General features: G+C 39.1%; 1 protein-coding gene across 2 annotated transcripts; it reads left to right on the forward strand.

Moving 5' to 3' along the window:
- The first annotated feature begins 1753 nt into the window (after positions 1 to 1753).
- Positions 1754 to 25135, forward strand: CRBN (cereblon). 2 transcript variants are annotated; one of them, XM_065845707.2, is made up of 11 exons: positions 1754 to 1935; positions 5490 to 5602; positions 5767 to 5969; positions 6860 to 7009; positions 10465 to 10627; positions 13938 to 14000; positions 14705 to 14789; positions 16253 to 16368; positions 18430 to 18494; positions 20134 to 20265; positions 21691 to 25135. In XM_065845707.2, exons 1-11 carry the CDS (start codon positions 1869 to 1871, stop codon positions 21872 to 21874), a joined length of 1341 nt encoding a protein of 446 aa, XP_065701779.2. In that variant the 5' UTR covers positions 1754 to 1868; the 3' UTR covers positions 21875 to 25135. The 2 variants fall into 2 exon arrangements, with proteins under 2 accessions (XP_065701779.2, XP_065701778.1); XM_065845706.2 differs by having other exon boundaries at positions 1761 to 1935; positions 5487 to 5602.
- Positions 25136 to 26393: the final 1258 nt, after the last annotated feature.

Here is a 26393-nt window from a genome sequence, read left to right on the forward strand (position 1 = left end):
TGGCTCATATTTGTGTAATACTTCAGTTTGCCAGACTGCAATCCAACCTGACAAAAAAAAAATTGATTTATTTTATTACAGTACAGGTAACAGATACAATATCCTGGAATTACATATATTATACTGCAATAATGCAGAAAAGGTTATGGAATCATAACTTATTTACTATTGTATTCTTATAAATGCTTAATGTGTCATCACAGGCATGTTTGTGATACATTCCCCGTTTGGTGAATGTGATCTTGATTGTTGCTCTGAAGACATGCTCAGTTCAGTATAGATAGTATTTTGAAATTTCCCACCCATGATGGAAATTAGACTGCTATTTATTTTTAAAATGCACTGACATACCAAGGGCTTGAGAGCACAGTATAGGATTTAGTGATTTGTAAGTCTCCAAAGAATGCCAACAGCAATAAAAAGCAAGTATTTTAGTGGAAAGGGAGAAATCCCAGAGCTGTGATATGACAGGTTTGTTTGTTTGGTTTTGTTGTTGCTGGGCTTTTTTTGTTTATTTTCTAAAGGGGAAGGTAATGATAATAAATGATGAAATGAGACAGAACTTTTGTGGAAGAGTCAGGCAGTGCAGAGGCAGCCTCACTAAACTTACTTTTTGGGGCGTATCAACTGGGTTTGTGTCCCCCCAGAAAGCAGAACATCCCGTGAGCCATTCCTGGCTATCACACCAACCTCATATCAGGACAACACTTGGCCATTTTAGCTGACAAGTCTCAACCATTTTCTTTTAGCAGCACTATAAAAGTATCTTAAATTTTTTTGTGAGTAAAAAATTATTTTTACTAAAAAACTCAGTTCTCAAAGAGAGGAGACTGCTACTTGTGCACCTGCGGAAGCACAAAGTGCCACGCACACCACACCTGAGGTTTGGCACTACAGAAGACATTAAGCCGTGGATGCACGTCAAATACTGTGAACCACCCAGCGGTTTTTCTGAGGCACGGGTGTGAGGAGGGTTTGAGAAGGTTCTGCTGAAGCCTGTGCTGTGTCCGTACAGGTGTGCCAAGGGGCAGAGCTGTCACGGCAGACAGGTGACGGGTGGATCTTCAGCTGCAGGAGAACGGCGAGGCCCAGCAGTGTGAGCTGTGCAGCGGTACCAAGGCCCGTCCCACAAACACCGCTGGTCATTTCAACCTCCCGGTGCAGCTCCCCTGGCTCCTCTCCAGCTCACAGGTGTGCAGCAGCGAGCTCTGGTCGCCCTCGGGAATCTCTGCTGGGATCACACCTAACCAACCACTGCGTCTACCGTTCCTGGTTCAAGGTCTTTACCCAAAACGTGATCCACCGTGGATTTTATTTGCATCCATCCCCTCTCCCAGAACTCACACACAGCCCTCCTGGCACGAAGCGCTTTAGAGACGCCGCGAGTGCCGCCCCGGGAGGCCCCGGGCAGGTCCACATGGCCCGCGCCTCGGACAGGCCCGACGGACACGCACGGCCCCGGCCCCGCTGTCCCCTGCCAGCCCCCGAGCGCCGGGGACCTCCAGGCGGATCCGGCAGAGCTCTCCCTCCCTGGGGGACGCTGCCGCCGCCCGCAGCGGCCGCCCTTGGCACAGCGCCGTGCCCGTCCCGTCCGCCGGCGCCCAGTGAAGCCCTTCTGGAGGCCCGCGGTAATAAGAGAACCGCGCCGGGAGTCGGGGCGGGACAGCACGAAGCCCCAGCAGGCGGTGGACAGGCCCCGACCGCCCAGGAGCTCCGGTGCCCCCCGGAGACGCCACTAGAGGCCGTGTCGACGCCGCCTAGGCCGCGGCTCCTGCGCTCCCTCCGGCCGCGGCGGCTGCTCGGGCTCCTCCTCCCGCCTCCTCCCCCCGCGCCGGCGGCTTCCCAGGCTCCTCTCCGGGTAAACAGCGATGGCCGCCGAGGAAGGAGGTGGCGAGCCCCATAACAACATGGGGAACCACCTACAGCTGGTGCCTGGTAATGGCAGCGGCCGGCTGGGGGCGCGGAAGGAGTCGAAGGGGCTGCGGGCCGAGCCGGGGAGGAGGCGCTGGGCTGGGGTGGGCGTGAGGCGCCAGGCCGGGGTTCTGCGGACGGGGAGGGGGCCGGACCCCGGTGCGTGGGTGGATCGGGGGGGAAGGGGCTGCAGAGGGCTTGCTTAGAGCCTCAGGCGGTGTGGGGCGCGGGGCTTGCCCTCCGCTGGGCTGGGGAGACGGCGAGCGGGGCCGAGGCGGAGCCGCGTGGGGAGAAGGAGCGCATGGGGAGCCGGGCGGTGCTGGGCTTGCTTCGGGTGGGCGGTGCGGAGCGAGCGCCGGGTCATGGGGCTGCAGCCGCCCACGGCCGCTGCCTGCGGGCCTTTCACAGCCCAGTGGAGCCCGCCCGTCATTCTGCGGCGGGAGAAGAGACTCGGTCAGGGGCGTCCGGGCACCGGGAACTGATCGGCTGAAACATGCGCTGGAGTTTCCGTGCAAGTGTGCAAACGCAGACACTCTTATCTGTAAATCTGGACCTCTGCAAGAGCGAGCAAAGTCTGAGGAAAACATTTGTTGTTTTAGAAAGTCCCCACTCAATTTAAATGCTCTCTGATGCCGTTAATAAGCAGGGAAGCAAGAGGTGCTATGCACAGGATTTTAGAGCAACCTTTGATTCCACACACTGTCCAGACTTCTGCTGTATTTATGGTGGAGTTTGTAGACCAGCCTGGCTTGTCTGTCCATGTACACCAGCGTAATTCCTCATGTGGATACCCATTGCATAATAACATACGTTCTTCTAGTTTAGCATATGGTGCCTCCAAACTGACAGGAGATCATATGGGTTTGGAAGCAGCTCATGCTAAACTGGAAAAAAAAAAAAATAGTTCAGATTAAGCATGTGAACGAGAACATAGTAAGTCCTGCCAGTAACCGATGTAGTTTCCTACAGCAGGAAATTCTATGAACGTTTTGTATCTGTATATTTAAAATAATACGAAAATATTTCCTGAATACTTTGGGATATACAGCCTTAATATTTTCTACCCTCTTCCTGTGGTTTTGTTTGTTTGTTGTTTTTTTGTTTTTCCTGGTTTTGTTTGGGTTTTTTTGTTGTTGTTCTTGTTTGTTTGTTTAATGAGTTCATATTTTCTCATTCCTGCACGAAAGTGTTGAGAGTAGATCTGGTAGTATTAGTGAGCCAGGATGAGCACCCGGGAATGCCTAACCTGCTACCAAGGAAATGTGAGCCTTGTCATGCAGCGTGGCCTCGGCACTTACATTTCCTTTGTTTCTGTGTCTTAATGATCTTGAAGTTTAAAAATCAACAAAAATATGTATATTGAAGAGTGTAAAACATGCAGTTTCTTTTGCCGTCAGTCTCCTCCTGTAGTGTGATCGAGGACGAGAGTGAAGACAGCGGTGTTTATTTGACATTCATATGGTGCTGCTGCAGTAAAATGAGTCATCGTTCCTCTCTGCCACCACACAGCAGCTAGTGTGCGTTTTTGGCAAGAACGAGCTAAAGTTTGCAGGGCACAGTTCTTTCTAATCAACTGCTATTAATTCCTTTTGTGTTCAGAAAAACAAGTGAAACAGCGTCTCTCTAAAAGGCTGTTAAAACTGCTAATGTCTAATGCAACTTGATAGAGTGCATGCAAACCAGAATATAATTTTTTGTGAAGTCAGCTTCCCTCCCCTACCCTGCACTGCACTGCACTGCTGCCCCAGACTGAGCTAAACCTTCCTACTCTCCCTCCATCAAGCTAAGCAAAATGTCAGACGTTTTGTACATCTTAAACATTTTGCAATTGTTTATGGTTAGGGTTCCTAACTGAATATAATGGAAGAGAAATTTCCTATAGAAATGAAATATTTTTTACAGTAACTAGGATGACGATATCTAATTCCTTCAAGTTCTGTAATTAGGTAAAACACCAGAGAGAGTCTGTAACCTCATTTCTTGTCGTGCTGGATCATTTCTTGTTGATATAAGTACTCTATAGGATGGATCCAAAGCATCAGTGTGGTGTGCTGTGCTTTCTGCAGAGAAGGTTCTGTAAACTATGATTTTTTTTTTTAAGTGAGGTGAAGCAGAAAGAAGACCATTGACTAAACATTTTGTAAAGAATACATTTAACAAATGTTTCTGAAGGTCGAAAAGGTAAAGAAAACATTCTCCAAAACCAGCTTATAGTGTCTTCCTCATTTTTCTCTTGTCCCCCCACTCAGAAAAAGTTAACATCTTGGTGAAAGAGGGTGGTGGTGCTCCCATTTCTGAGGGAAGACTCCATCCTTCTGGAGCATCTTTCTTTTGTAAGATTTGCCAACACTGCCTTCAGATAACATAATAACTCCACCTTTTACATTTTCAACTGTGGATTATTTCTTAGGAAGATACTAATTGTAAAGGTGGGCAACTAGATAGACTGTTGTGAAGGTGTTTTTCTGCCTGTTTTGTAATGTAATAGCTTTCAATATCTAAATGTTTTTCAGCACCGTTGGTATTATTCATTACCCAGCAGCTATTGGTGTAAGAATCGTTCAGATCGGTTTGCAAAGTTTACAATAACATCTATTTTACATATAGCATGGTGTATAAATACTGTTTGTGTTGAAAGAAATAGGATCAAGTAATACAGTTACAAATGTGCAGTAATTATATTGCATTTGTTTTGGGTGAGTATGTACAAGCATAGCTTGTATGGTAATGCACAGAACAGTAATTGAAACCAGCATTTTAGAGATAGGTATATTTTTTCATTATCTTCAGTGTGTTTTCTAATTTACTTCTAAATATTTATACAGCTTTTATACTGATAAATGCACTATATTTGTGTTTCCAAAATAAAATTTGTGATAATTTAACTGTCCTCTTACCTGAAAGTAATTTTAGAATTGACACCTGGAACTGAGAAATGGGAAGAAAGTAGTGATTTTTAAATGCTATTTTGTACCTGAAATCCTTTGGAGGGTCATGTTACTTGCTTCCTTAGCAGTTGCCTTTGATGGGTTTGTGTGTGTGCTAGAAATTGTTCTTGTGTTTGGTACACACAGGAGAGGCTGACAGCAGTGAAATTGCCTAAAATACTTGCAAGTCTTTGCATGAATATAGAGCTTCGGATTACTTTTAGCTCGCTTGCTTTATGTGTGCAGTTATATTGTTCAGGTTTGTACTACTCCAATTGCTGTATTCAGCATACTGCAAAGAATTAAGTTATCTGGCATCCCGCTGTGCAAACAGAAGAGATTTAGAATTGAGATAAGGAAATAAAACTGTACTGAAAATCTGAACTGACAGGATTGTTTTATTATATTCTACCAAGAAAAATTGTTCTTTGACGTTTCAAAAATAAATTACCAACTTTTGACACTTTCTATAGAATAGTGATTTTGCTGTAACAGGAAGAAAAATATTTTTCCAAGTTTAGAAATACAAAAGTTGCTTCCCCATGAAAGGCTGTAGCCTGGGGGCATTGAATGCATTTCTGTGATTTTTCTCAGTATCTCAGTCTTTGCTGGTCGTTTCCTACACAATATTCTGTATGTGCTTATTAGCAGAGAGTGAGGAAGAGGATGACAATGAAATGGAAGTTGTTGAAGATCAAGATAGTAAAGAAGCTGAAAAGCCAAATGTCATCAATTTTGATACCAGTTTGCCAACATCACATGTGGTATGTTCTTTACACTTTGTTAATTAAATCCATTTGAAGAAGTTTTGATTGGTTTTGTGTAATTATATTGTAATATTCTAAAGTCAAAGACCTAATCATATTTTATCCTTGTAAATCACCAAAACTTCTTATGCTCTTGTCGTTTCCTTACTTAATGTTTTCAGTATTTAGGTTCTGATATGGAAGAGTTTCATGGAAGAACGGTGCATGATGATGACAGCTGTCAGGTGATTCCAGTGTTGCCCCATGTGATGGTGATGTTGATTCCTGGACAGACGTTACCTCTTCAGCTTTTTCGCCCCCAAGAGGTTAGCATGGTGCGGAATTTAATTCAGAAAGACAGAACGTTTGCTGTTCTTGCATACAGGTAAAATACACATGTGGGTTTACTGGTGGTGTGCAGCATGTATGTTTAGCACAATTTCTTTGGATACTAAATCAAAACCAGATGGTTGCATCAGTTCTGTGGTGAATAACATAAGTTGTGATTTGAAATTACTTGACAAAAATTGTCCTCCAATACTTAATGAAGTATTCATCTCATGTTGGGTAGCTGCATGACAGTACCACATGTTTGTGTAGAGAAGCAATAAGTGTTGATCTGCTTTCCTTGTTTGAACATCCTCTTGATTTCAGTAAATGTTTGAATGTGCTGCTCCATTTTGTTTAAAGAATATGCCTTGATCTGAAATACAAAAATCAGATTCTTGTTTTGAGAACTGTATTGTTGTAAAGGTATATTTGCTTATTTTTTTTTATAAATTAACAAGTACACAGAAATGTTTCACGGTAGAGTTGAGAGACGGGAGGTGATAGAAAGGTGGAAAAGATAAAGACTAATGTGTGCTAAAAGAAATTGAGAATGTTCCTCTCTCTTCCCCCAATTTACTATGAGTTAGTTATGTAGGAGGTGGGAACAGTTACTTTTTTTTAAAGTCAATTTATATAATTTTGCTACTTTCAGTATCTGTATTTGAAATGCATATACATTCATGATTCCTCTATTCCTAGAATTTCACCTCTAGACCCCAAAATAAAACCAAGTCAACTGGCAAAAACCCCCAATCAAACAAAACATTAGAAGTTGCTTTTAAAATGGAAAAATAATGATTGCCCTTAGTTGATGGTATTTTACCAAATTTACTCTTTTCGTAGGACTAATCGTGTAGAGTTTGTGTAGGTAGACATAACACATTAAATCTGTATGAACAGTGCTGTTTGGAGGGTAGGTAACCTTTTGAATTCTGTTACTTTTAGTAATGTACGTGAAAGGGAAGCGCATTTTGGAACAACAGCAGAAATATATGCCTACAGAGAAGAGCAGGAATATGGAATTGAAACTGTCAAAGTGAAAGCAATAGGAAGACAGAGGTTCAAGGTGCTTGAAATAAGAACCCAGTCAGATGGGTAAGAAAATCTTGTTTAATTTTATATACTACAAATCTCGTTTCACCAAAATGTTTGCATTTCACTGCAGGTGCACCTGCCCTTTCAGTCACACAATTGACTAATTAGTATAGAAACTATTTGAATGTTTAATCAGTAGCTTCTGTGGTTATTAAGAACTTAGGGCATTTCCTGTTCCAAGGCTGATGTTTTAGTTGTTAATAAGTTTGCTGTAAAATTCTCTAAAGGATATCTACCTGTAGTTTGATTTGATGTGTGTGAGAAATCTGTCAGAATGACTTTGTTTCTGAAATTAAGTCAGGGGAAAGATGTTGATTTGCCTGCAGTATAAATTCTAAAGATTTATTTCAAGATCTCACCCCCCTGTTTCAAAACAGATGTGAATTGAGAAGATACCATATCAAGTGCTTTCTGCTCTCTTATGGAAAGCCTCTCTGATAGCGACCTGATCCTTGTGGGTCCCTTCCAACTCAAGACATTCAATGAGTCTACGATTCTATGACCAGATTCTGCTCTTTTGAAAAACTGCACCTTCATTTTCTGAAAGGAGACCTTTCTAGAGATGGTCTGCATTCAATGTGTTCTACTTTATAACTTTATATGCAATTGCAGCTCTGAACCGCTGCAGGCAAGGGTCTGACGCTACAGCTAATAACAATATGCTTGTCTGTTTTTGTACTTTGAGTGATCTTTATCTGCTAATCCTCGAATCCATACAGAGGATTCAGCTGCGTGATTCAGATATGGAGAGGTGGTGGTTTTCATGAGAAGTTGCCCATGAACGGGGAGGACTGGAGTCTGGTAATAGTAATGGAGAAACAAGTTGCTTCTCTTTTTCATTTTTCCCTTTGTAGAGCAAAAGCACACTGAGATTTCTGGATAAATATTTGAATGTGAAAATCTTGGGTTTTGCTAACTAAAAGCGGCCCATCATTTTCAGTTTCTCAAATACTAAATCTTGTTTATTTTATCTGTTGTTAAAGTTTAGTACATCCTTACTTTCTGCAAGTCTCACCTCTTCCTTTCTGACTGTTCACTGATAGGAGAGTGCTGCTGCTTCTGTTATTGGCTGACAATTCTTTTCATGTGCTGGTCAAACACTCAAATCAGCTTTGACAGGAGAGTGTTCTCCTCTGTATTCTAATCCTGTCCTTTTAGATATGTCAGTGTGATACCTGTGATATTTAGAAGTTCCTCTTCTAGCCAGTTTTATCATATTATGTAATTAATCCCTTTGTCCGTTTACAAAAGGGGCTGAGACCCTTAACAATTAGGTAAGAGTATGATTGCTCTTCTGCAGTTTTCAAATTCTTGTTGACATCGTGCTCTGCACAGTGTATTGCCCTGTGGGCCTCTGTCAGTGTCGCTGTCCAGAGACGCAGGCGCCAGGCATGGATTCTGTGAGCATGTGACCATTTTTAGCATAATTGCTAGGGATTTTTGTAATCTTTTCTGCAAGGCATGTGGCATCTTATTCCAAATTCAATCTAAAGCTAATCACCTGTATTCTCCTATTGTCCAGTATAGTGTCATTGCTTTAGAAAGAGGCCCAGGAACAGTAATGAGCTCAGCATTTTCGTATGCTTTTATGACCTGCAGGTAGAGAAATGAAGAATATGTGTACTGCTTGCTGTTTCTCACTCGCATTTGGTTACAAGTAACATATTCTGAATTTTAAAGCTTAGAAAAGCCATTGCTTGAACACAAGATGGCAGTACTTGGACAACTACAGTAACAACAGCATTGTTACTGATAATTCAGTATCCTGAATTAGTTAAGATGTACAGTAGTTTGTTGTGCTGTTAAAGCCTTTGATGGTTTTATATCTACTGGCTAGCAGAGATCACTTTTACACAGCACATTCACAAGTTTCCTTCATAAATATGAATTTTTAAATGTATGAGAAAAAGGAGATTGATTCTCCCCTCCACATCATGTTAAGCTCTAGATTTGTCAGAATGACTTAAACAATGTGGAGTTACCCTGCTTTCAAATACTTCACATTTTGTGGGTTTGGGGAGTGATGAGTGAATGTGAACCTCTGTTGTAGTTTGTCAGTGCACTTCGGAGACGTGAGCCTGTGTCTTTCAGTTCGTCCTGAGGGAATCATCTTCTCTGCAGGTTAGGAGATGCTCTCCAGGCTCCCGTGCTGCTGTGCTCGCTCTTTCTGTGAATGAGCCTGGTTCTGTGGTGGTTTGCTATGCTGCCGCTTTTCTCTGTGCATCAGATGGACATAAGAAGGGAATCAGACAGAAGAAGAATGTAATGTCCCATCTGTACAAATAAAGCATTTTCATTAAGATCGTGTTCCTATTTTTCACAAATTCAAGGCAACTAACGAAAGAAACAAGCATGACTAGTCTAAAATCCTTTTTGATAAAGAGGGAAAAATATTGAGCTTCTTAGCAAGAACATCTCCATAGTTCTTTGTGTTTCTGATTTACTAAGTGCTTATGGCAAAATATCTTTTTGTAATTTCTACTAAGTTAAGAGTTCAGTCTTGTCCCTGCAAGTAAAGTTGGAAATTTGTAATGACATGCATCTTAATATTTCAGGATTTCTGATGCATAATACTATTAAAATGTAAAGTCCTTCCTACTAGACAGTATTCTTACTAGCCCCCTAACTGTTGCTGAACTCTTTGTGGAATAGGTGACCTGGTTGATGCTAGGATGTTAAAAGGTGATCAAAGTCTATATCCCATTTCTGCTGATTTTGAGCTCTAGCTAAGCACATAAGCTTTTGTGGTTTGAAGATAGCAAACTGCATTTCAGCTAAACTTCCTTTCTGAGGGCTTGATATGTAATAGCTGACTGTTAGTTTGTGCCAGAAGCAACTTGAGAAGACAAAAATCTAAAAATACAATGCTGAGATGGTGGAATATTCTGCTATGTTGCCACTGCCAATCCATCTTTAATTCTGTCCACCACAATCCCCACAGATATCTGGTGCTCTAAAACACAGCCAGTGGAAAAGATACCCAACTGTGAATGGGGAAGGCAACGGGGAAACGAAGGAGAAACTTTTGCTGAGGAAGTTAAAGCAGTGATCTTTGAGGAGTTCTGTATGCCAGTGCAAGAGACCAAAAAAATTGGAAAACAGCTAATTCTGACTTTTAAAGGAAAAATAGAGGTTGCTTCTGTCTTCAGTTTAGTTAGACCAAAGTCCAGTCAGGACAGTAGCTTTAATAATTTAGCCAAAGCGTGAGATACTCTGTGTTGTAAAGTAACATGTGTCTGGTTTGCTGCAGATATGCTGTATATTCCCTAAGGTAACTTAATTTACATCAGTGCAACTTTTAAAATCTGGTGAAATAGGTTGCTGCTTAAATTCTATAGTAGTAGTGCAGATTACTAGATCTGTTGTACAAGCTTATGTTTTTATAAGCAGTAAAATAAGTTTTTTTCAAACACTTGTGTACGTGTGTGTATATATATATTTAATTATTTTATCAGAATCCAGCAGGCCAAAGTACAAATCCTTCCAGAGCGAGTGCTGCCTTCAACAATGTCAGCAGTACAGCTTCAGTCTCTCAGCCGCTGCCATATATTTCCTTCTTCAAAACCTACTGCGTGGCAGGACCGAGCTATACGTCAATGGTGGCAAAAATATCAAAAGGTTAGAAGCCAGTTGTGGTGGTGGTGTTTTTCTTTGAATTTTTGATGGTATTTTGAAAATCAATGTAAAATTCTGTCTGTTTGCCTTTAGAGGAGGGTGCACAAGTGGGATACTAGATGCCAGTCTCCTGCTTTTGTCACATGTTTATCAGCCAACAACAGTGGGGAAATATGCATTTTCTCTTATGGGTTCTTTTTGGTTTTAATTACAGCATTGTTGGATTAATATTATTAAATAATAATGTAATATTACAACTATTGTTTTTTTACGTAACATAACACCTCAAAGAGATTGCTGGTTAGTAAACTTTGTAGATGATGAAGCGTTGGTGGAAAAGCAGTAAGTTTGTAGGATTTAATTTGTAAGTAGGTCAAGGAAGCATCCTAACTTTTACTGACATTGCTTTGACAATAAAAATATTGGCAATCTGTTGACAGTGCCAGTGCTCTTACTTGTGTTAATGGCTTGGTTTTGAAAGTAAGGAGGCTTTTGTTTTTCTGTTTTTCTGTGACTGGTTTAGGTAGAAGATGTTTTTAAAGAGCAGAGGTGGTTTAGAGGTGACTCCCAAATTTTGGTGATGAAACAGACCTGTGGTGGTGTAGTTGTTTGGAGTCACAATTCCATTTGGTAATTTTGCTTTAAAACCTGCATCAGTTAAAGGATTAACTTCTATGCCTGCAGGTACTTGTTTACAGAAAATGTGGATCTGCCTTAGAATGACAGACTCTAGTTTTTTAACTCAGTCAAATATTCCCACCCAGATGGTAATTTTTTATATAATATGTATCTAAACTTCTTGCTGACTTTTGTGCTTGATGATTATCTTTGCCAGATCGCAATATTCCTATACAAACCATTTATTCTGGCCAATTGTACATGTATTTCTAAGTCTGTCTTTTGATTTATTAGTGTTTGGTTAGATTGAATTTAGAAGCTATCTTAAATGTTATTGTGGTGCTGAAAGTGACAAGATAGGAAAGGGTCATAGAAATCTCTGATTTTTTTCATGCATTCTGTATATGTTGACAGTGCTGTTACACACCAAGTGGGTGGATTAGCAGTTCCATGGCCTTACCAGTTTTATTTCCTAGAGCTTTTTTAATAATTATGAAAACTTTGCACGGCTTTAGAAGTAGAGGAGAAATAATCATTATCAAGGTGTTGGTATTGTCGTTAAGCAATTGGGTTCTGCTTTCTTAGAACCTAGTTTTGTTTCACTGACACAAATACTGTCTTTGCTTGTTTACAGTGTTCTTGCAGCGCTGCAGCTGTGACAGTACTTGGAATCAGGAGGGAGTTCACACTGAGATTGTAGGGCAGAATTTTCAAGAGCCTTAAGTGGCTGATGCCAGGCCTAAGCTACAAACTTTTGCATTCCTCAGGAGAATAATAAGGTGTGATTTGTGCTAGAGACAGCTGTGCTGTTTAAAAGGTGCTAAAAGATGCATTTATACAAGTGAATGTGCACATTTACCGGTACACAGCACTTTCCTTTAGGAGTCTGGAATAAAACGTACTGTCAAAAGGACAATTTTGCTGGAATAAATTATGTTCCCATGATAAGCACCGTGCCAGCATGTCGCAGTAGCACAGTTATACCAGCGAAAGCCTTTTGAGTGTACACCGAGCTCATTCTCAGGTGCTGTGCAGGCTTTTCAAAGAATCATTGCTGTTAACAAGTATGCACGGAAGGCTAATGGGACAAGAGTTAGCACTGAGGTCAGGAGGATGTGGTGAAACAGGGCAAGCTGACACTATTGAAAAAAGAGAAATTGTGCGTTTTTCATTTATTTATTTATTTATTTGTTAGTTAGTTATTTAACCTGCCATTTTGGTCAGTGGTATATAAGAGGAAAGATACCGTGAAGTCTTCTGTATCTGTAGAGATCTTTGGAAATACCTCCAGAAATTAATACAGAATGCTAGTAACTCTCCTTGCTGTCAGAGGCAGTTAAGGTTTGGATTATTTTTTTTTTCCCAATGGTTTTGAACTCTGTAGCAAAAACAAATCAAAAAACAATAGCAAAAACCTATTGATTCTCAGAGTTCTTGATCAAGTTCATGTATGAGTTAACAAGCTCAGAAACATGAAGCTTCGTGAGGAGGGGGCTGGAAATCTCTTTCCAGGAGTGAATCTATCTGACAGCTGAAACGCAGTCTGCGTGGTTTGTGGGTTGAGATACAGATCGAGAGTAGGGGCATTGACCTTCATCTCTTATTGATGCCAGCAGAACTATGACTGTTTCCAATATGACAGACTGTACCTGTTTACTAATATAATGAGAAACATCAGACAATAGGACTTGCATTTTAACAACGTTTTTTCTCCATACGTGGCAGCTATTACAGAAAATGTACTTGCTAATTAAAACAATAACATGAGTTTTGGTGTTCCTGAATTCTTTCTTCAAAGTGCCATTAATTTGCTGTGGATTTTAGTCTCTATTGCCTGATTTTTCTCATTTGTAAAATAAGGATGGTTGCCCTCAAAGGGAAAATGAAAATTTAATTTGCAAGTATTTATAGAACAATTTGAGATCCTCTTTTGGAAAGCAGTGTGGTTATGTAGTGAACTGCTTTTTAGATCTTTATTAACCTAAATTTATCAATTTAAGTGTTCTGAAGTCAGTGTAGAGAATTGGTTAACTAAGCAAATAGCCTTACACTGCTGGAAATTTGGTGGCTAAGGAATTGAAGTTTTCTTAATCAGTAATTGTTCTGCTGTGAGAAAGCACCCTCTGGAACTCCTGACTCGTGTGTTGGTATTTTTAGTTATTTTAAATGGAAAACTAATCTGTTAAAAAGATCATCATATATCCTTTGAATGTATATATGTCAGCTTAAAATATTTGATAGGCTTATTAATCTTCTTCCGTTTTATTTATGCATTTGACTGAATCAGTAGGTACAGTTTAATCACCTTGCATAGTGATTTGCTGTAGTTGCTGAGTATCAACAGCTGGTGGAGACTAAGGAACAGATGCACTATCTAATAGTACTTACATTTTTTGAACTGTCCAAATTTCAGGTAGATGCTCTTTTGAAAGGCATAATTACTAAACATTAGAAATATTTTTGCTACTAAGACAGGTTTTCTGAGAAAATCCATGTATTTTCTGTCTTGTACAGAAGTTTTAGCTGTCAGTACATTTGAGAAGTGGTTTGAAAGCTTCCTGTTGAAGTACTGGTCCTGATGGCGGTAGTTTGTTTTATCTTTAAATAAACAGATATGTCTTCTCTTTATTTGTTTGAACAAGAGCCATCCCTAAAATCTGCTAATGTTAATAAATATTTCTGGTTTTGATTTTAGAGGAAGTTCCACTGTGCAAGTTTGACATCTTGGCCTCCCTGGCTCTACTCCCTATATGATGCTGTAAGTTCACCTTATGTATTAACAAATACTCTTTCCATGTTTTAATATCTAATTATTGGATAATGTAAAAGCTTTAATTTTGTTTGCTCGTAAGTTATGCTCCAAAGAAATGTATGATTTTCAGTTTACTGGTAAAAGAGCAGGAAGGGCTTTCCCCTCTGTATAGTTGTTCCCTTGTGCCAGAGCCTGTGTCTGTAGTGGATAACAGAGGTTTAGGTTCCTGCTGTGTTGTCTCAAAGCAAAAACTTGATCCTCTGCCCCTCATGCTCCAGGTGAATGTCCAAACCACCAGGGTGCTGCGTAGTGTTAGGTCTGTCTTTCTTCTTGGAGTTGGTTTACTGTAAGAAGTACATATTTCTTTATATACCTGTGTGTATTAGTACATAAAGTAATTGGTGTAAGAGAGTCAGAAATAGGGTGGAGGCCAGTCCTCATCTCATTTGTGCAGGTCTAGAGTTTTAACAGTTGTCTCCTTATCTCAAATGAGAGTTATAACCACACTGGGGCCATTGGTTCATTTTGGCCCATTTCCTGTCCTGTTTTGCTCTTGGTTTCAAATATGTAGCTATAAAGTGAGTTTGTTATTATTGTAGGTCTTAAAAGGTAATGTCCACTTTACTCTACATTTTGCTTCCTTTTTTTTTTTTTTCCTAAGAAAACAGAAATACCTATGTATTTAAATTAGGCTTTTCTTCTAACAAAAGGAAACCTTGATGGAAAGAGTCAAGAGGCAGCTACATGAATGGGATGAAAATCTTAAAGATGAATCTCTTCCAACAAACCCAGTAGGTATGTTGTTTTTTAGCTTAGGAACTCAATTTTTTTAAAGTTTTCTAAGAAAACAGAATTTAGTTAATTACCTTTTATGGTCAGTCTGTCCCTCACTTCCGTTTCCAATAAATTTTGATGACTGACTTTGAGAAAAGGATGATGGAGCTTTTAAAGACATAAATACCCCCCAACTACGTAGGAACATCTTCAGTAGAAGAAATAGAACTCCATTGTGCTTCATGGCAAGAGGAATGTGATCTAAATGTTTCATAAGAAAAGCTAAAAGCATATTAGATTTTAAAAATCATTTTGATGTTAGTCTAAGTGTTAGTGTATATAATCTTTTTGTTCTTACTTCTTATTACTTCTTAACAGACAGGAGGGAAAATAGTGCCAATAACCTAAGAGCAAAAAGGCTGGGGTCAGATTTCATGCCTTAGCCGGCGTTGGGGTTATGCCTCAGTGAACAAGTCTCTTCTCTCTGCAGGTCTCTGGGATCTAATAAGATGGATATTTCAGTTGAAGCATTCCAAATGGGAAAAGCATTCTTTCCTGTGTAGCCTAATAAGGAAGAAATTCAAACTGCAGCCTTCAATTCATTAATTTTTTGGGGGGCACTTTTTTTTTTTTCTCATTGTTCATAGCACACTGATATTTTGCTGACTTCAATTTTCAGCTTTTGAATTCTTTTACAGGCTCTGAGGAATTAGATGTTTTCCAGCTTAGCAAGGTTTTTGTTAGCTAAAGTAGAGAATGACTGTAGGAAAGTCCATTACCTTTTGTGCTTGTGCCTTTTAATACCTGATTGAAGTTGCTGCCTGAGAATTTGCTACTATAGTAAAACTTTTTTTTTTTTTAAATTCTGGCTTCTTGACTGAATATTTTTGGATCTAATTTTGGTCTGCATTCAAATATGGAAAAAACTCTCCAGAAGCTCCAGAAAGGAGTGTATACAGAAAATGTCTTTTTTCCTGCTCACAATATAACAGTAAAGAATACCTTCTTTGTACTAATGTGAGTAGTGTAACTTGGTTGTAATTTATGAAGGAGGTGTATGTTCAGGATGTTTTTTTGGTATTTTCCTTCTCTCATAATAGCATTGTCTTTCTTTTTTTGGGGGGGCGAGGGAAAGGAGGAAGTGCAAGCATAAAAATAACCACTGGTGATTGGAAAACACAGTAATTCACTGTTGAAGTCTATATCAGTGTTCTCCAGAGTTCAGTTCTGGTTTTAGAATCTGTGACCTTACCAGCGTTGTTCAGGCTCCATCACTGGTGACCTTCAAGTGTGGTTTAGACAAATATCTTAAGAAGAGGTTTTTTATGTACATGATCCAGCCTTAGGGCATGAGAATGTACCAAAATGAGCTCCAATAGTCTATTATAAATTTAAGTTTCATTACCCTATCCGTAACTGAGTAGAAGCAGTAGGTTTTATTTCTCTCTAAAATTCTAACAGGCCTGGTACTTTCTTATTTCTAGATTTTTCTTACAGAGTTGCTGCTTGCCTGCCAATTGATGATGCTTTACGCATACAGCTACTTAAAATAGGTAGTGCTGTTCAGCGACTCCGGTGTGAATTAGATATTATGAACAAAGTGAGTATTTTTTCTTTGCTCGTCATTAAATTGTTGTCACAGAAAAATGGGAGTTACTGTTACAATCTATTAAAAAAAGTATGAAATTTCCAAATAATATTTCTGGAGTGATTTTGGGTGTTCTTTTATTTCTTATTTCCCCTTTAAAAGTTTGCTCAAGAAACAAAATGCTCTTGCTCAAGATTAGCCTTTATGTTTGGCAGCAAACAAGAAACATATAATAATACTTGCTTTCATACTTCCTTTCATTAGAAATGGTATTTCAACACCTCACAGCACTTTTTTAGCCAAGAGATGGTGCTAGAAGTCTAATGTTGCTCATAACCGTCTTAGCAACATCATAATCCCATACAAACAGTGTAATACACTGCAGTCTAGTAGAATTCTGCCATGAAAACTTGTTTTTTTTTCTTCATCAAGATGTGACATTTTATTCTGTGGATGCGGTTAACTGTTCTGTATTACTGTGAGAATGCTGAATGCATTGTGGTTTTTTAAATATTTTTTAGCAACATGTATTTTGTTCAGATCCACTCTTCTTATGCCAGGCTTCTTTAATGAGAAGGGGTGCTCTGGCAACATAGCATATGTTTGGTGGTGTTTGAGAAGGATGTGTTTCATTGTTCAGAATGAAATTTACAGTAACATAACTGATTGTAAGACCTGATCCATTTTCTGTTGTCTTTGATATCAGTGAACTGTATTATAATAGCTTTTCCTGTTATTAAAGACAGCTGACTGTTTCTGTGCTGATTTTCAAAGGAGAATATGTGACTCACAGGTATAACACTGCAAATTCTGCTTGAGAGCATTCACTGTAATAATTAGGTTTAGAAATGGAGGAATTGAATTAAATACGTATAGATAGAAATGGGGGGATGGAATTAAATAGCTAAATGTGGATTCTGAGAGGGTCATATGAGCATTAGATTATAATCTTGTGTAAGGGTGATTTAGCAGAGTGAGCGATAGCAGGTGTTAAAGGACCCTGGTAGGAGAGAACGGCCAGGTGTGATTTAAGAAAGGAAGTGAACTGGCATATGATAAATAGTATCTGTATAGTAAGAGCAGCTTTCCTCCCCCAGTTTCTGATCAGTAGACAGTGTGTTGAAAATGTGGGGCAGGGGCAGAACCAGTGTCACCTGCAGGAAAGGAGCTGGATGAAGTTGAAATGCAACAGCAACCCCAGAGTATCCGAGGAAAGGAGAGAGTAAAGACTGGCATAAGCCTTGTAGCATCACTTGAGTGGAGTGCAGGAGCTGGAGCTCAGGGAGACTCAGAAGCACGAACTGTGATTTACTGCCAAGTTTTAAAAGGGAATACGCTCACATAGGAACTTGTCCAAGTGAAGATGCTAGACATGGCATTTTCTTCCAAGATACAGTGGATCATTTTTGGGGTAGTTTCATATACATTACCCTTAAAAAGATGTAGAAGTAATGCACCTCCTGAAAATTAATCGTAGTGTTCTAAGCTGATTCAAATGCTTGTTTTTTGGGCAATGTCAGTGGTGAATTGTGTGTACTACTTTCTAGGAGTTGTAGGAGATAGATTCATTTGTTATAATCTTTAAGAGAAAGATAAATACATATTTTTCTTGAGGAAATTAAAATCGCTGATCTACAGTATTTTCAAATTTTAGAAAAACTTAAAGGTTGCTTTTGTACTCATCTACTTTTGTTATATGTTAGGAGAGCAAAGGCTTTTTTTTTTCTGAATTCTCTTTTGAAGACCTTAAAGGTTGACTCATTTATTATCTTTGTATAGTCAGATCCTCTTCTGTGTGTGGATTTGGGGGTGGAGGAATGGGGAGAATATGTAAAAAAAGTTTTGTCTTTTACATAACAATTAGTGTTTATGTAAAATAAGTAAAAAGCAGAGAGAAAAGAAATTGCTCTTTGATAGAAAAAGAAAACATAAGTGACTGCTGCCCAGATAAACAAAAAAAAATGTTACAAAGTCTGTTCTGAGGGAAGGGGAGAGACTTATTTTATTATTTGCTGCTGTGCTTACAAGTGTCTGGAAATGAATTAAATTACCCTTCTTGTTTTTCTTTTCAAGTGTACATCTCTTTGTTGTAAGCAATGCCAAGACACAGAAATAACTACCAAGAATGAAATATTCAGGTGAGTTTATTGCTCTTAAACTTTGGGAGGTTCTTGATCAGACACATTGGCACAGCAAAGCAGATTAAGGTGTGTTATGTCTTATAACTTTTGTGTTTTCCATAGCTCTAATAAGATTTAAGTAAATGTTTATAGAGGATTTTCTTATCATAGAATGTCAGGGATTGGAAGGGACCTCAAAAGCTCATCCAGTCCAATTCCCCCGCTGGAGCAGGAACACCCAGATGAGGTTACACAGGAAGGTGTCCAGGCGGGTTTGAATGTCTCCAGAGGAGGAGACTCCACAACCTCCCTGGGCAGCCTGTTACTTGGGTTTTTGTAACAAAAAGTTAGTAAATCCAGACATCACCATGTACATTGTAAGGGAAGTTAGAGTGAAAGGCCCGTGTTATGTCACTTAGTCCGGCACATTGCCACTGAAGAACGATGCACTCTCCGGTGAGTTTTGAAGGATGAATTCATTACATATGAAATTTGGGATCTCATGAACTTTATTCAGAAATAATAGGATAAAAAATTATTTTGTAGCACTTCATCCCAACTTTTGTATGTCAGCAGCAAAGTGCACTGGTTGTGTGGTGTGGATAGGTCGTGTAAGAGAACTGCCTAGTTATGCGATTAAGCATTGTGATACCTTTTTATTTTAAGAATATAGCATTTAATCAGAATAACTGCACTAGGCAGTATGTTACCATTATATATTTGACCTATATAATACCTTCTGTGTTCAACAATAAGACCATATATTTTCCAAATAATTGCTGGCAGTCTTGTCACTACTTTAATCTTGAATAACTAATATCTGTGCATCACCTATGATAATGTGAAGGTTAAAAGATGCCTTGGTTTAACAAAACAAGACTCCCCACAATTTTCCTGTATCAGTGTGATAAGAACCTGATGTAATTAAAAGCCATTTCTTCTAATCAAATGATGGGTTCCAGAAACCACAGCTCCTGCTGTGTTGTTATGATGTACTTCAACAGAAGAATTAGGAGAAATTAGTATAATGAATGCATGTTTTGGCTTACTTTTAAAGTTAGGTTTTAGAGTAGCAATATAGTTGTTGCTTGTATTGGAAGCAGCAGGTGAAATAAATGATGAGTCTATCATGATTTTTTTTATACTGAGCTGTAGGGTTTTGAGGGAAAGATGAATAACTGCCTTAAATGCGGTAGATTCCTTGGCATCCTGACAGCTATCTTGGAAGTAACTTCTCCCATTTAACAAACAGCTGGGCGAGGTTCATCTGAACACAAGAATATTTTAATCCTTACTCCGAATATTTTATATTTTAAATACCTCTTCTGAAATAGGGACTTAAGTAGATCACATGAATAATGTATGTCAGTGAGAAATGCATTGGATTTATGAGATTGAGCACTTACTAAATTTGTGAAATTATATGAAAATGTGACCCATGACATTTACATTAGCATCTATTTTCTTTCAGTTTTCAATAATATAATTAAAGGTACTTTTTTTTTTTTTTTTTTTTCCCCCCCAGCCTGAAGTGGTTTATTTGCTGTAAAAAACAGTTTTATGCATGGTTGACAGTGTTTCCTCTGTTTACATTTAACAGCCTTTGGTTTTTGTTTCTTCCTTAAACTCTGACAAAGTTGTTAATTGTCTGTTGTAGTTTATCCCTGTGTGGACCCATGGCAGCATATGTGAATCCTCATGGGTACATCCACGAAACCCTTACTGTATATAAAGCCTGCAACTTGAATCTCAGTGGACGACCATCAACAGAGCACAGCTGGTTTCCTGGGTAATAACAGTTAAAAGAAATTTTATTTGTAAATGACAGAATGTTGCTTGTAAGTCTGTTCCTGTGATGGTAGAATAGTAAATGTGTACTTTTTGAAACATATATCATCATTTTGCACATATGAAAAATAGGAGAGTAAATTTAGTTTTTTTCAAAGCACAGAATAAAATGGAAAATTGAGATAGAATGCTTCTCTTTAAATTTTTTCAAATGTAGAAGTCTTAAGATTTTAAAACATAGTCTTGCATCTGAGAGCTATAACAGGATACTGATTGTCTGGGAGTTTCTTTGTGTTTAGTTTTCTATAAGCCACAGCTAATATCATAATTGTTTCCGTGCAGATTTCTTTGATTATAAAGTAAATAAAGTGCAAATGGGAAAAGGAATATATAAATGAAGTTATTCTACTTAGGTACTTTTTTTTTTTAAATTGAAAAACTGAATAAATGTTACATTAATTTAAAAATTGCTAACACTGTAATCTGATTGCCTTTTGATTAATTTTTGACTTGTTTTCTTTTATTAGTCTTGCTCTCTGAAACCGCAGAATTAACTGTCAAGATGTTAAAGTTTGCCTGATAATGAAGGGTCTTACGTTAATATGTCATCCCTCTCTGGTAGCTTAAATAAGTTTTGTAGCTAGATAAGCATGCGTCAGGCACTAATTCAAAACTGATTATTTAACTCTTAAAAATAGCTGAAACGTCAAACTATATTTGCATTTTAGTTTCACAGAAATATTCTTTGTAGCTTCATGTAAATTTTCTTTGAATATATTTTCACCAAATCCCTTTTTTGTGTGGTCCTTCCTTTACCATAGTGCCAGATATCACTCTGTCCCTTTGGCTTTTGTGTTATCTTCTAAAGCAGCATAAAATACGTTGCTGTCCAAGGTTCTTGACTAATGCATGTGCACATTTACTCTTCCATTTTCTCACGTTGGTTGTGGTCTTGTTTTTTTGTTTTGTTTTTCTGGATTATCACCTAGCACTGAATAATGACTTGGGGGCTGTATGGCATATCTATCATAAGACATGCATGCTTTAAGACTCCCTGAAGAAAACCTGTGGCTTATAATACCTGGAGTTAATTTTTTCTCATCCTTATGTGTTTTCTCAGCTCTTTTCTTCTATGAGGGTTTTGAAATATTCATGTTCTGCCTTTTAAGGCTGTTAAAGCAAAGCTCCATTGCTCTGGAAAGTGCAAATTCCCCGTTAATCTAGGAGCAGTGCAAAAACTGCTTTTATTTCCATTAAGTAACATATGCAGGGTTTTTAGCTGAGCACCTGGATTCCTGAAGATTCTTTGAAAATCTAGCTCGTGACTAGTATTCCTTTCTTACCTGACGAGTGAGCTGAATTCCAGTATTTTTAAAACTTATTTTCCTTACATGTTACCATCAACCTTTTGTTTTGTTTTTGGTAGGTATGCCTGGACTATAGCTCAGTGCAGAATCTGTGGAAACCATATGGGATGGAAATTCACAGCTACCAAAAAGGATTTGTCACCTCAGAAATTCTGGGGATTGACACGGTCTGCTCTCCTGCCGCGGATTCCAGAAACAGAGGAAGACTCGGGCCACGATAGATCACCCTTGCTCTGCCTGTGACCCGGTAACCTGCTCTGGAGAGGAGTGGGCTGTAGTCTGTCTCTGAAATGCATCTGCTCAGTTCTGCTTCTGATGCTTAAACTTTAAAAACCCAGGAACTCACACCCACACTCAAAAAAACACCAACCAGACAAGCGGGCTCACTGCATTTGGGTTTGGTGCGCATCCACATCACTGTTTCAGACGCACTGAGGACTGAAGGTTGAATCTTTAAATGGCAGAGGAGGAGAGGAGGTGGCGTGAGACACCAAGAAATCTATCTGATCTGTCTGGACAGACTTGAGACTGAACTCTCTCCTTCCTTGTGTGATTTACTGTTATCAACTTGCAGTGAAAGAAGGTGGGGGAAAACTAAAATTACAAACAGTATAATTTATGCAATATGGGTATGATGGTAAGATACCAGTTACTTGCTGTGGAGTATTTTCCGTAATATACTTAAAAGCGTTTTTGCTGAAAATCCCTGTTTCTAACTATGTAGAATACTTCAGATTTTATGCTCATGCTGTTTCTCAGATGTTTGCTCAGTAACCATCAGACAGAGTACACGACAAAGTATCCCATCTGGCTGATAGTGTGTTGGCAATGTCAGTGCCAGTGCTGCGACTGCAGAAACAAGAGCTTCCTGCTGCCTGCAGCTGGAACATGTACGTTACAGGATGCCCTTTGAAAGGAACCCACATGAAGTATTTGGTCCTTACACGTTGTCCCATCTATTTAGTCTGTTTGACTCTAGAAGTCTTGCGTTTTAAACTATTTATAGAAAATATGAAGGTCAGTCCTAGAACATAAACTACATTGTCATTTACTGTTCAATGTGCTTTTATTTACTTTTCAGAATTATTTGTGCTTGTATTTACTTTTTCAAAATTATTTCTGTGAAGGTTAATTTACCAGCATACAAGTCCAGGGTTCTATAAAGTACTCTCTAAAATATGTAATTACGGAGATTTTTCAGTAGTATTTATTTAGACAAGTGGGAGGCAGCATCTCTTCAATTTTTTTTCTTTTTACACATCCATATCGTAAAGTAAAATTTCACATTACCACCCTTATCTTAGAAAGAACAAACATTTCTAAATAAAACACAAATCAAAGGTAGTACTTTTTGTCTGAAGTGCTGTCTGTGCTACAGGAATTGGGTGCCAAAATGGGGTAGCTATTGCCACTGATTTAGCGTGTGTTTTTTCCCCTCAGAATGCACTTTGGTGATGAAAATGGAACACTTCTTCAATATGTTTGTGTGCATACATACTTTTCTTTTGAAGCTTTATCATTCACTCTTTATTTCTTCACAGTAAATCTTTCAGAACTTGCATTGTTTAAATATAACGACACAAAGCTACTTAAGATACAGGAGAGCAAACGCAGGACAGATCCTCCAGTGCTAGGCAAGTAGCTGATGAACATGGTGGAGTGGTACCTGCTGCAGTGCAGCAGAAGAGATGCCAGATGCTGAAAGGCTGTTAATTATGCTAGGTATGTAGAAACTAATGATTGTGTAACTCAGGTGTAGTTCTTTGAAGCCTTCTACCTCTGTGCTCTGTGATAACATTTTTTTTTCTCTCCATAGACATCTTTAGTGCCATATTTGATTTTGTGTGCAGTGCTCTGATTCACCAGTGAACTGTGAAAAGCAATACTTCTTTGAATAGAATTCTGAACAAATAGAGGGTGAATGATGGCTCATTCTCTTCGAGAAAACATTCTGTATTTTTATTATCTTTCTATTATAAACTTTCAGAAGGCTGAAATGCTAAGCACTGGTGTGAGAGTGAGAGACTATGAAACCTCTGTACTTGGGTAACCACTGAAACCATACTAAGCTGTTGGCTCATGCCCTGCACAGACCCACGCAGATGTACACACACACACACGGCTTAGCTGTAGGCTTGGTTTATTTTGTCCCTCAAATACACCCAGTATCTCTTGTTCCTGGTACCCTCGGTAGGGCTCGTGGGTGGCAAGAAGTTTGAGGGTGCTTTAAAGTACCTTTTGGTGCCATTTGCTAGTCACTGAGGATATGCTAAATGAGGTTTTCAAAAATGATTGGGTTTTTTTTTGCAGCTATCACTGAACTTCATCGGGTCTTTGGCTGAGTCTTTTGGATTGCCTAAACTAAAAATGGCATTATGTTGGCAATGTTTGATTATAAAATAGGCATATTTTTGGTATTGTGTATATATAGTCAAATGTAAACTATTATAATCAAGTGAGATAAGTCTGGAGTAAATTTAGCACTAATTTAATTTTATTGTTGATTATGGTGTTCTGTCTAGCCTACCCTTCTGTTTAGTGTTCACCATTTCGAAGTCCATGACACTTCCCAGGTTGAAACCAAGGTTGCTACAAACAAAGTGAATCCTGCCATGGTGACACTGGCCCTTGTAGTGCTACGCACGTAAGAATGCTCAGAATGTGCAGCATGTTATCTACAGGGTCGATGTGGAGTCATGGATGGTTCTGTATGTTGGTTAGTAATTTCTATGCTTTTTTTTTTTTTTTTTTGAGAAAACTACTCAATTGGGATTGTGGTAAATTATTACTGGCAAATTAGGACATCATACGCTTTTGAGAGCTAAACAAAGGCAGTAACAACATTTTTATGGTAATTTCCTATATTTACTACATTAATTGGTTGGCATGTAGCTTCATGCATTAATGAATCCAATTGACTTGCTGGCTGCTGCCAAAAGGTGTCGTGTTTTTCTCTTCTCTCCCACCCTCATCTCTGTCCTGGGCAGTGGCAGGGTTGGTGTCCTGGCTGTGCAGCATCAGGTCTGACGGAGGTAGGAGGGACAAACGGGCGTCTTGTAGGGAGAGCAGAGGGACTGCCCTGCTGAGCAGTGGGTCTTGGATGGATTGGAGTGTCTGTAGCATAGAATTGCTTATTTTCAAGCTGTCGTTGCAATAGTGTAAAGATGTCATACAATCAGAGCCTGTAATATTGCCAGTTTTCTTATTTTTTTGTTTTGTTTTGTTGACTAGGTAGAATCACATAGGACACTTGCACACTTGGTCTAAAACATGTTCAAATACTCTACCATTTGTGTTTTAATAATGCTATTTTTGTATGTGTTGCGATTCCTTTTGTTCCTGTTTTTTCACCTTTGGTTAATTGCTTTGTAAAAGCTGCAGAAAGGGTAGCACGGGCTCTGCGTTAATTCTTTCTCTGTCTGCCTTTTGAGGCAACTTTTCAGAAAAATCTTGTTGCTTGCAAACAAACAGTTGCAAAGAATAAAATGCGAACATGTTTCAAAATTGATGTTTTTTGTCGATTGCTGGGAAGAAAGAAAATGTTTGAGTTTACATTGTGTTTTGAACTGCTTAGTTTCAAAAAGTAACATGTTCAGTAGAGTTTTGGCTTTAAGAAGGTGCAGGCTTGACTGGCAAAGGAGAGAAGTAACATAGGGACAGCGTAATTGGTCATTCCAATGAATAATCAAAATGGAACATTAAATATGACGCATGAAATCCTTCATCTCAAGCTCTTTCTCTCTCTCATCTCTGCACTTATTTGCTTGAATCCACCTGAATAATTCTTAGCTTCAGTCCCAAATGGTTTCCTTCCTTATCAACTTCCCAAGGTCTAAGACTCCTGATGAATTTGGGATGGTGCCACTCTGTTAGAAAAGTCTTGCAGTTTTTTTTCCTAAGCAGTATACAAATATCACAAGGACGTTGTGACAACAGCGCAGAGTTTATGATGGCCATTGCCATGTTGCTGCACCACAAAGCCAGAGGCACATGGCTGTAGGAAAGCTGCAGAGAAGCACAGCTTCCCAGCTCCTGTGTCTTTCCATATAGCTTTGTCTGGATATACAGTGCCTAAAGGAGGCTATAGGATGGGTAGTTCAGGCAATACGCAGGTACGGGAAGGTCCTGAATTGAATTTCAGACTACTAAGGAGCTATTGTTTTACCACATTATAAAGAAATTGCCTAAAATGTCAGAGCTTTAAATCCTTGTCCTGTTCCTCAGCCTGATAGTGAAGGACATTGTTAGTCTCTCCAGCACTAACCCTCTGCCATGGTAACATAATCTTTACTGTCTGGTTGGAACTGGAAGCAGCTTTTTAAGGGAGGAAAAGGCATAATTATAGTACAGCCAGTCAGCTGTATAGTGTTCTGTAGGATTTATTGAAGCATATAAGAAAGGTCACCCCCTGAATGAAAACCCTGGTAGAGCACTGGCTATCTGAAAACATTATCCCTGACTGTGTTGAATCCACAGAGAAATTATAAAGGCTCTGAAATGGAAGCATGAAGCATCTGAGTCCTCTCCTAGAGAAGGTAAATACAGCTTTTAGAGGATAAGCTTCACCTGTTTCTTAGTATCATGGCCCCAGTCTTGGTACGGAGGGTTTGTATCTGATGCTCTGTGCATTTATTCTTTTCCCCATCCCACTAACATCCCTGGGTCCTCGTGTAGAAGAACAGAAGGGTGGTGTTGCCATCACACACCCACACATTTATACGCACATACATACATACATACATATACACTCACACACACACAC

Source organism: Patagioenas fasciata, chromosome 10 (assembly GCF_037038585.1).
Source record: "Patagioenas fasciata isolate bPatFas1 chromosome 10, bPatFas1.hap1, whole genome shotgun sequence".
Taxonomy (NCBI): Eukaryota; Metazoa; Chordata; class Aves; order Columbiformes; family Columbidae; genus Patagioenas; species Patagioenas fasciata.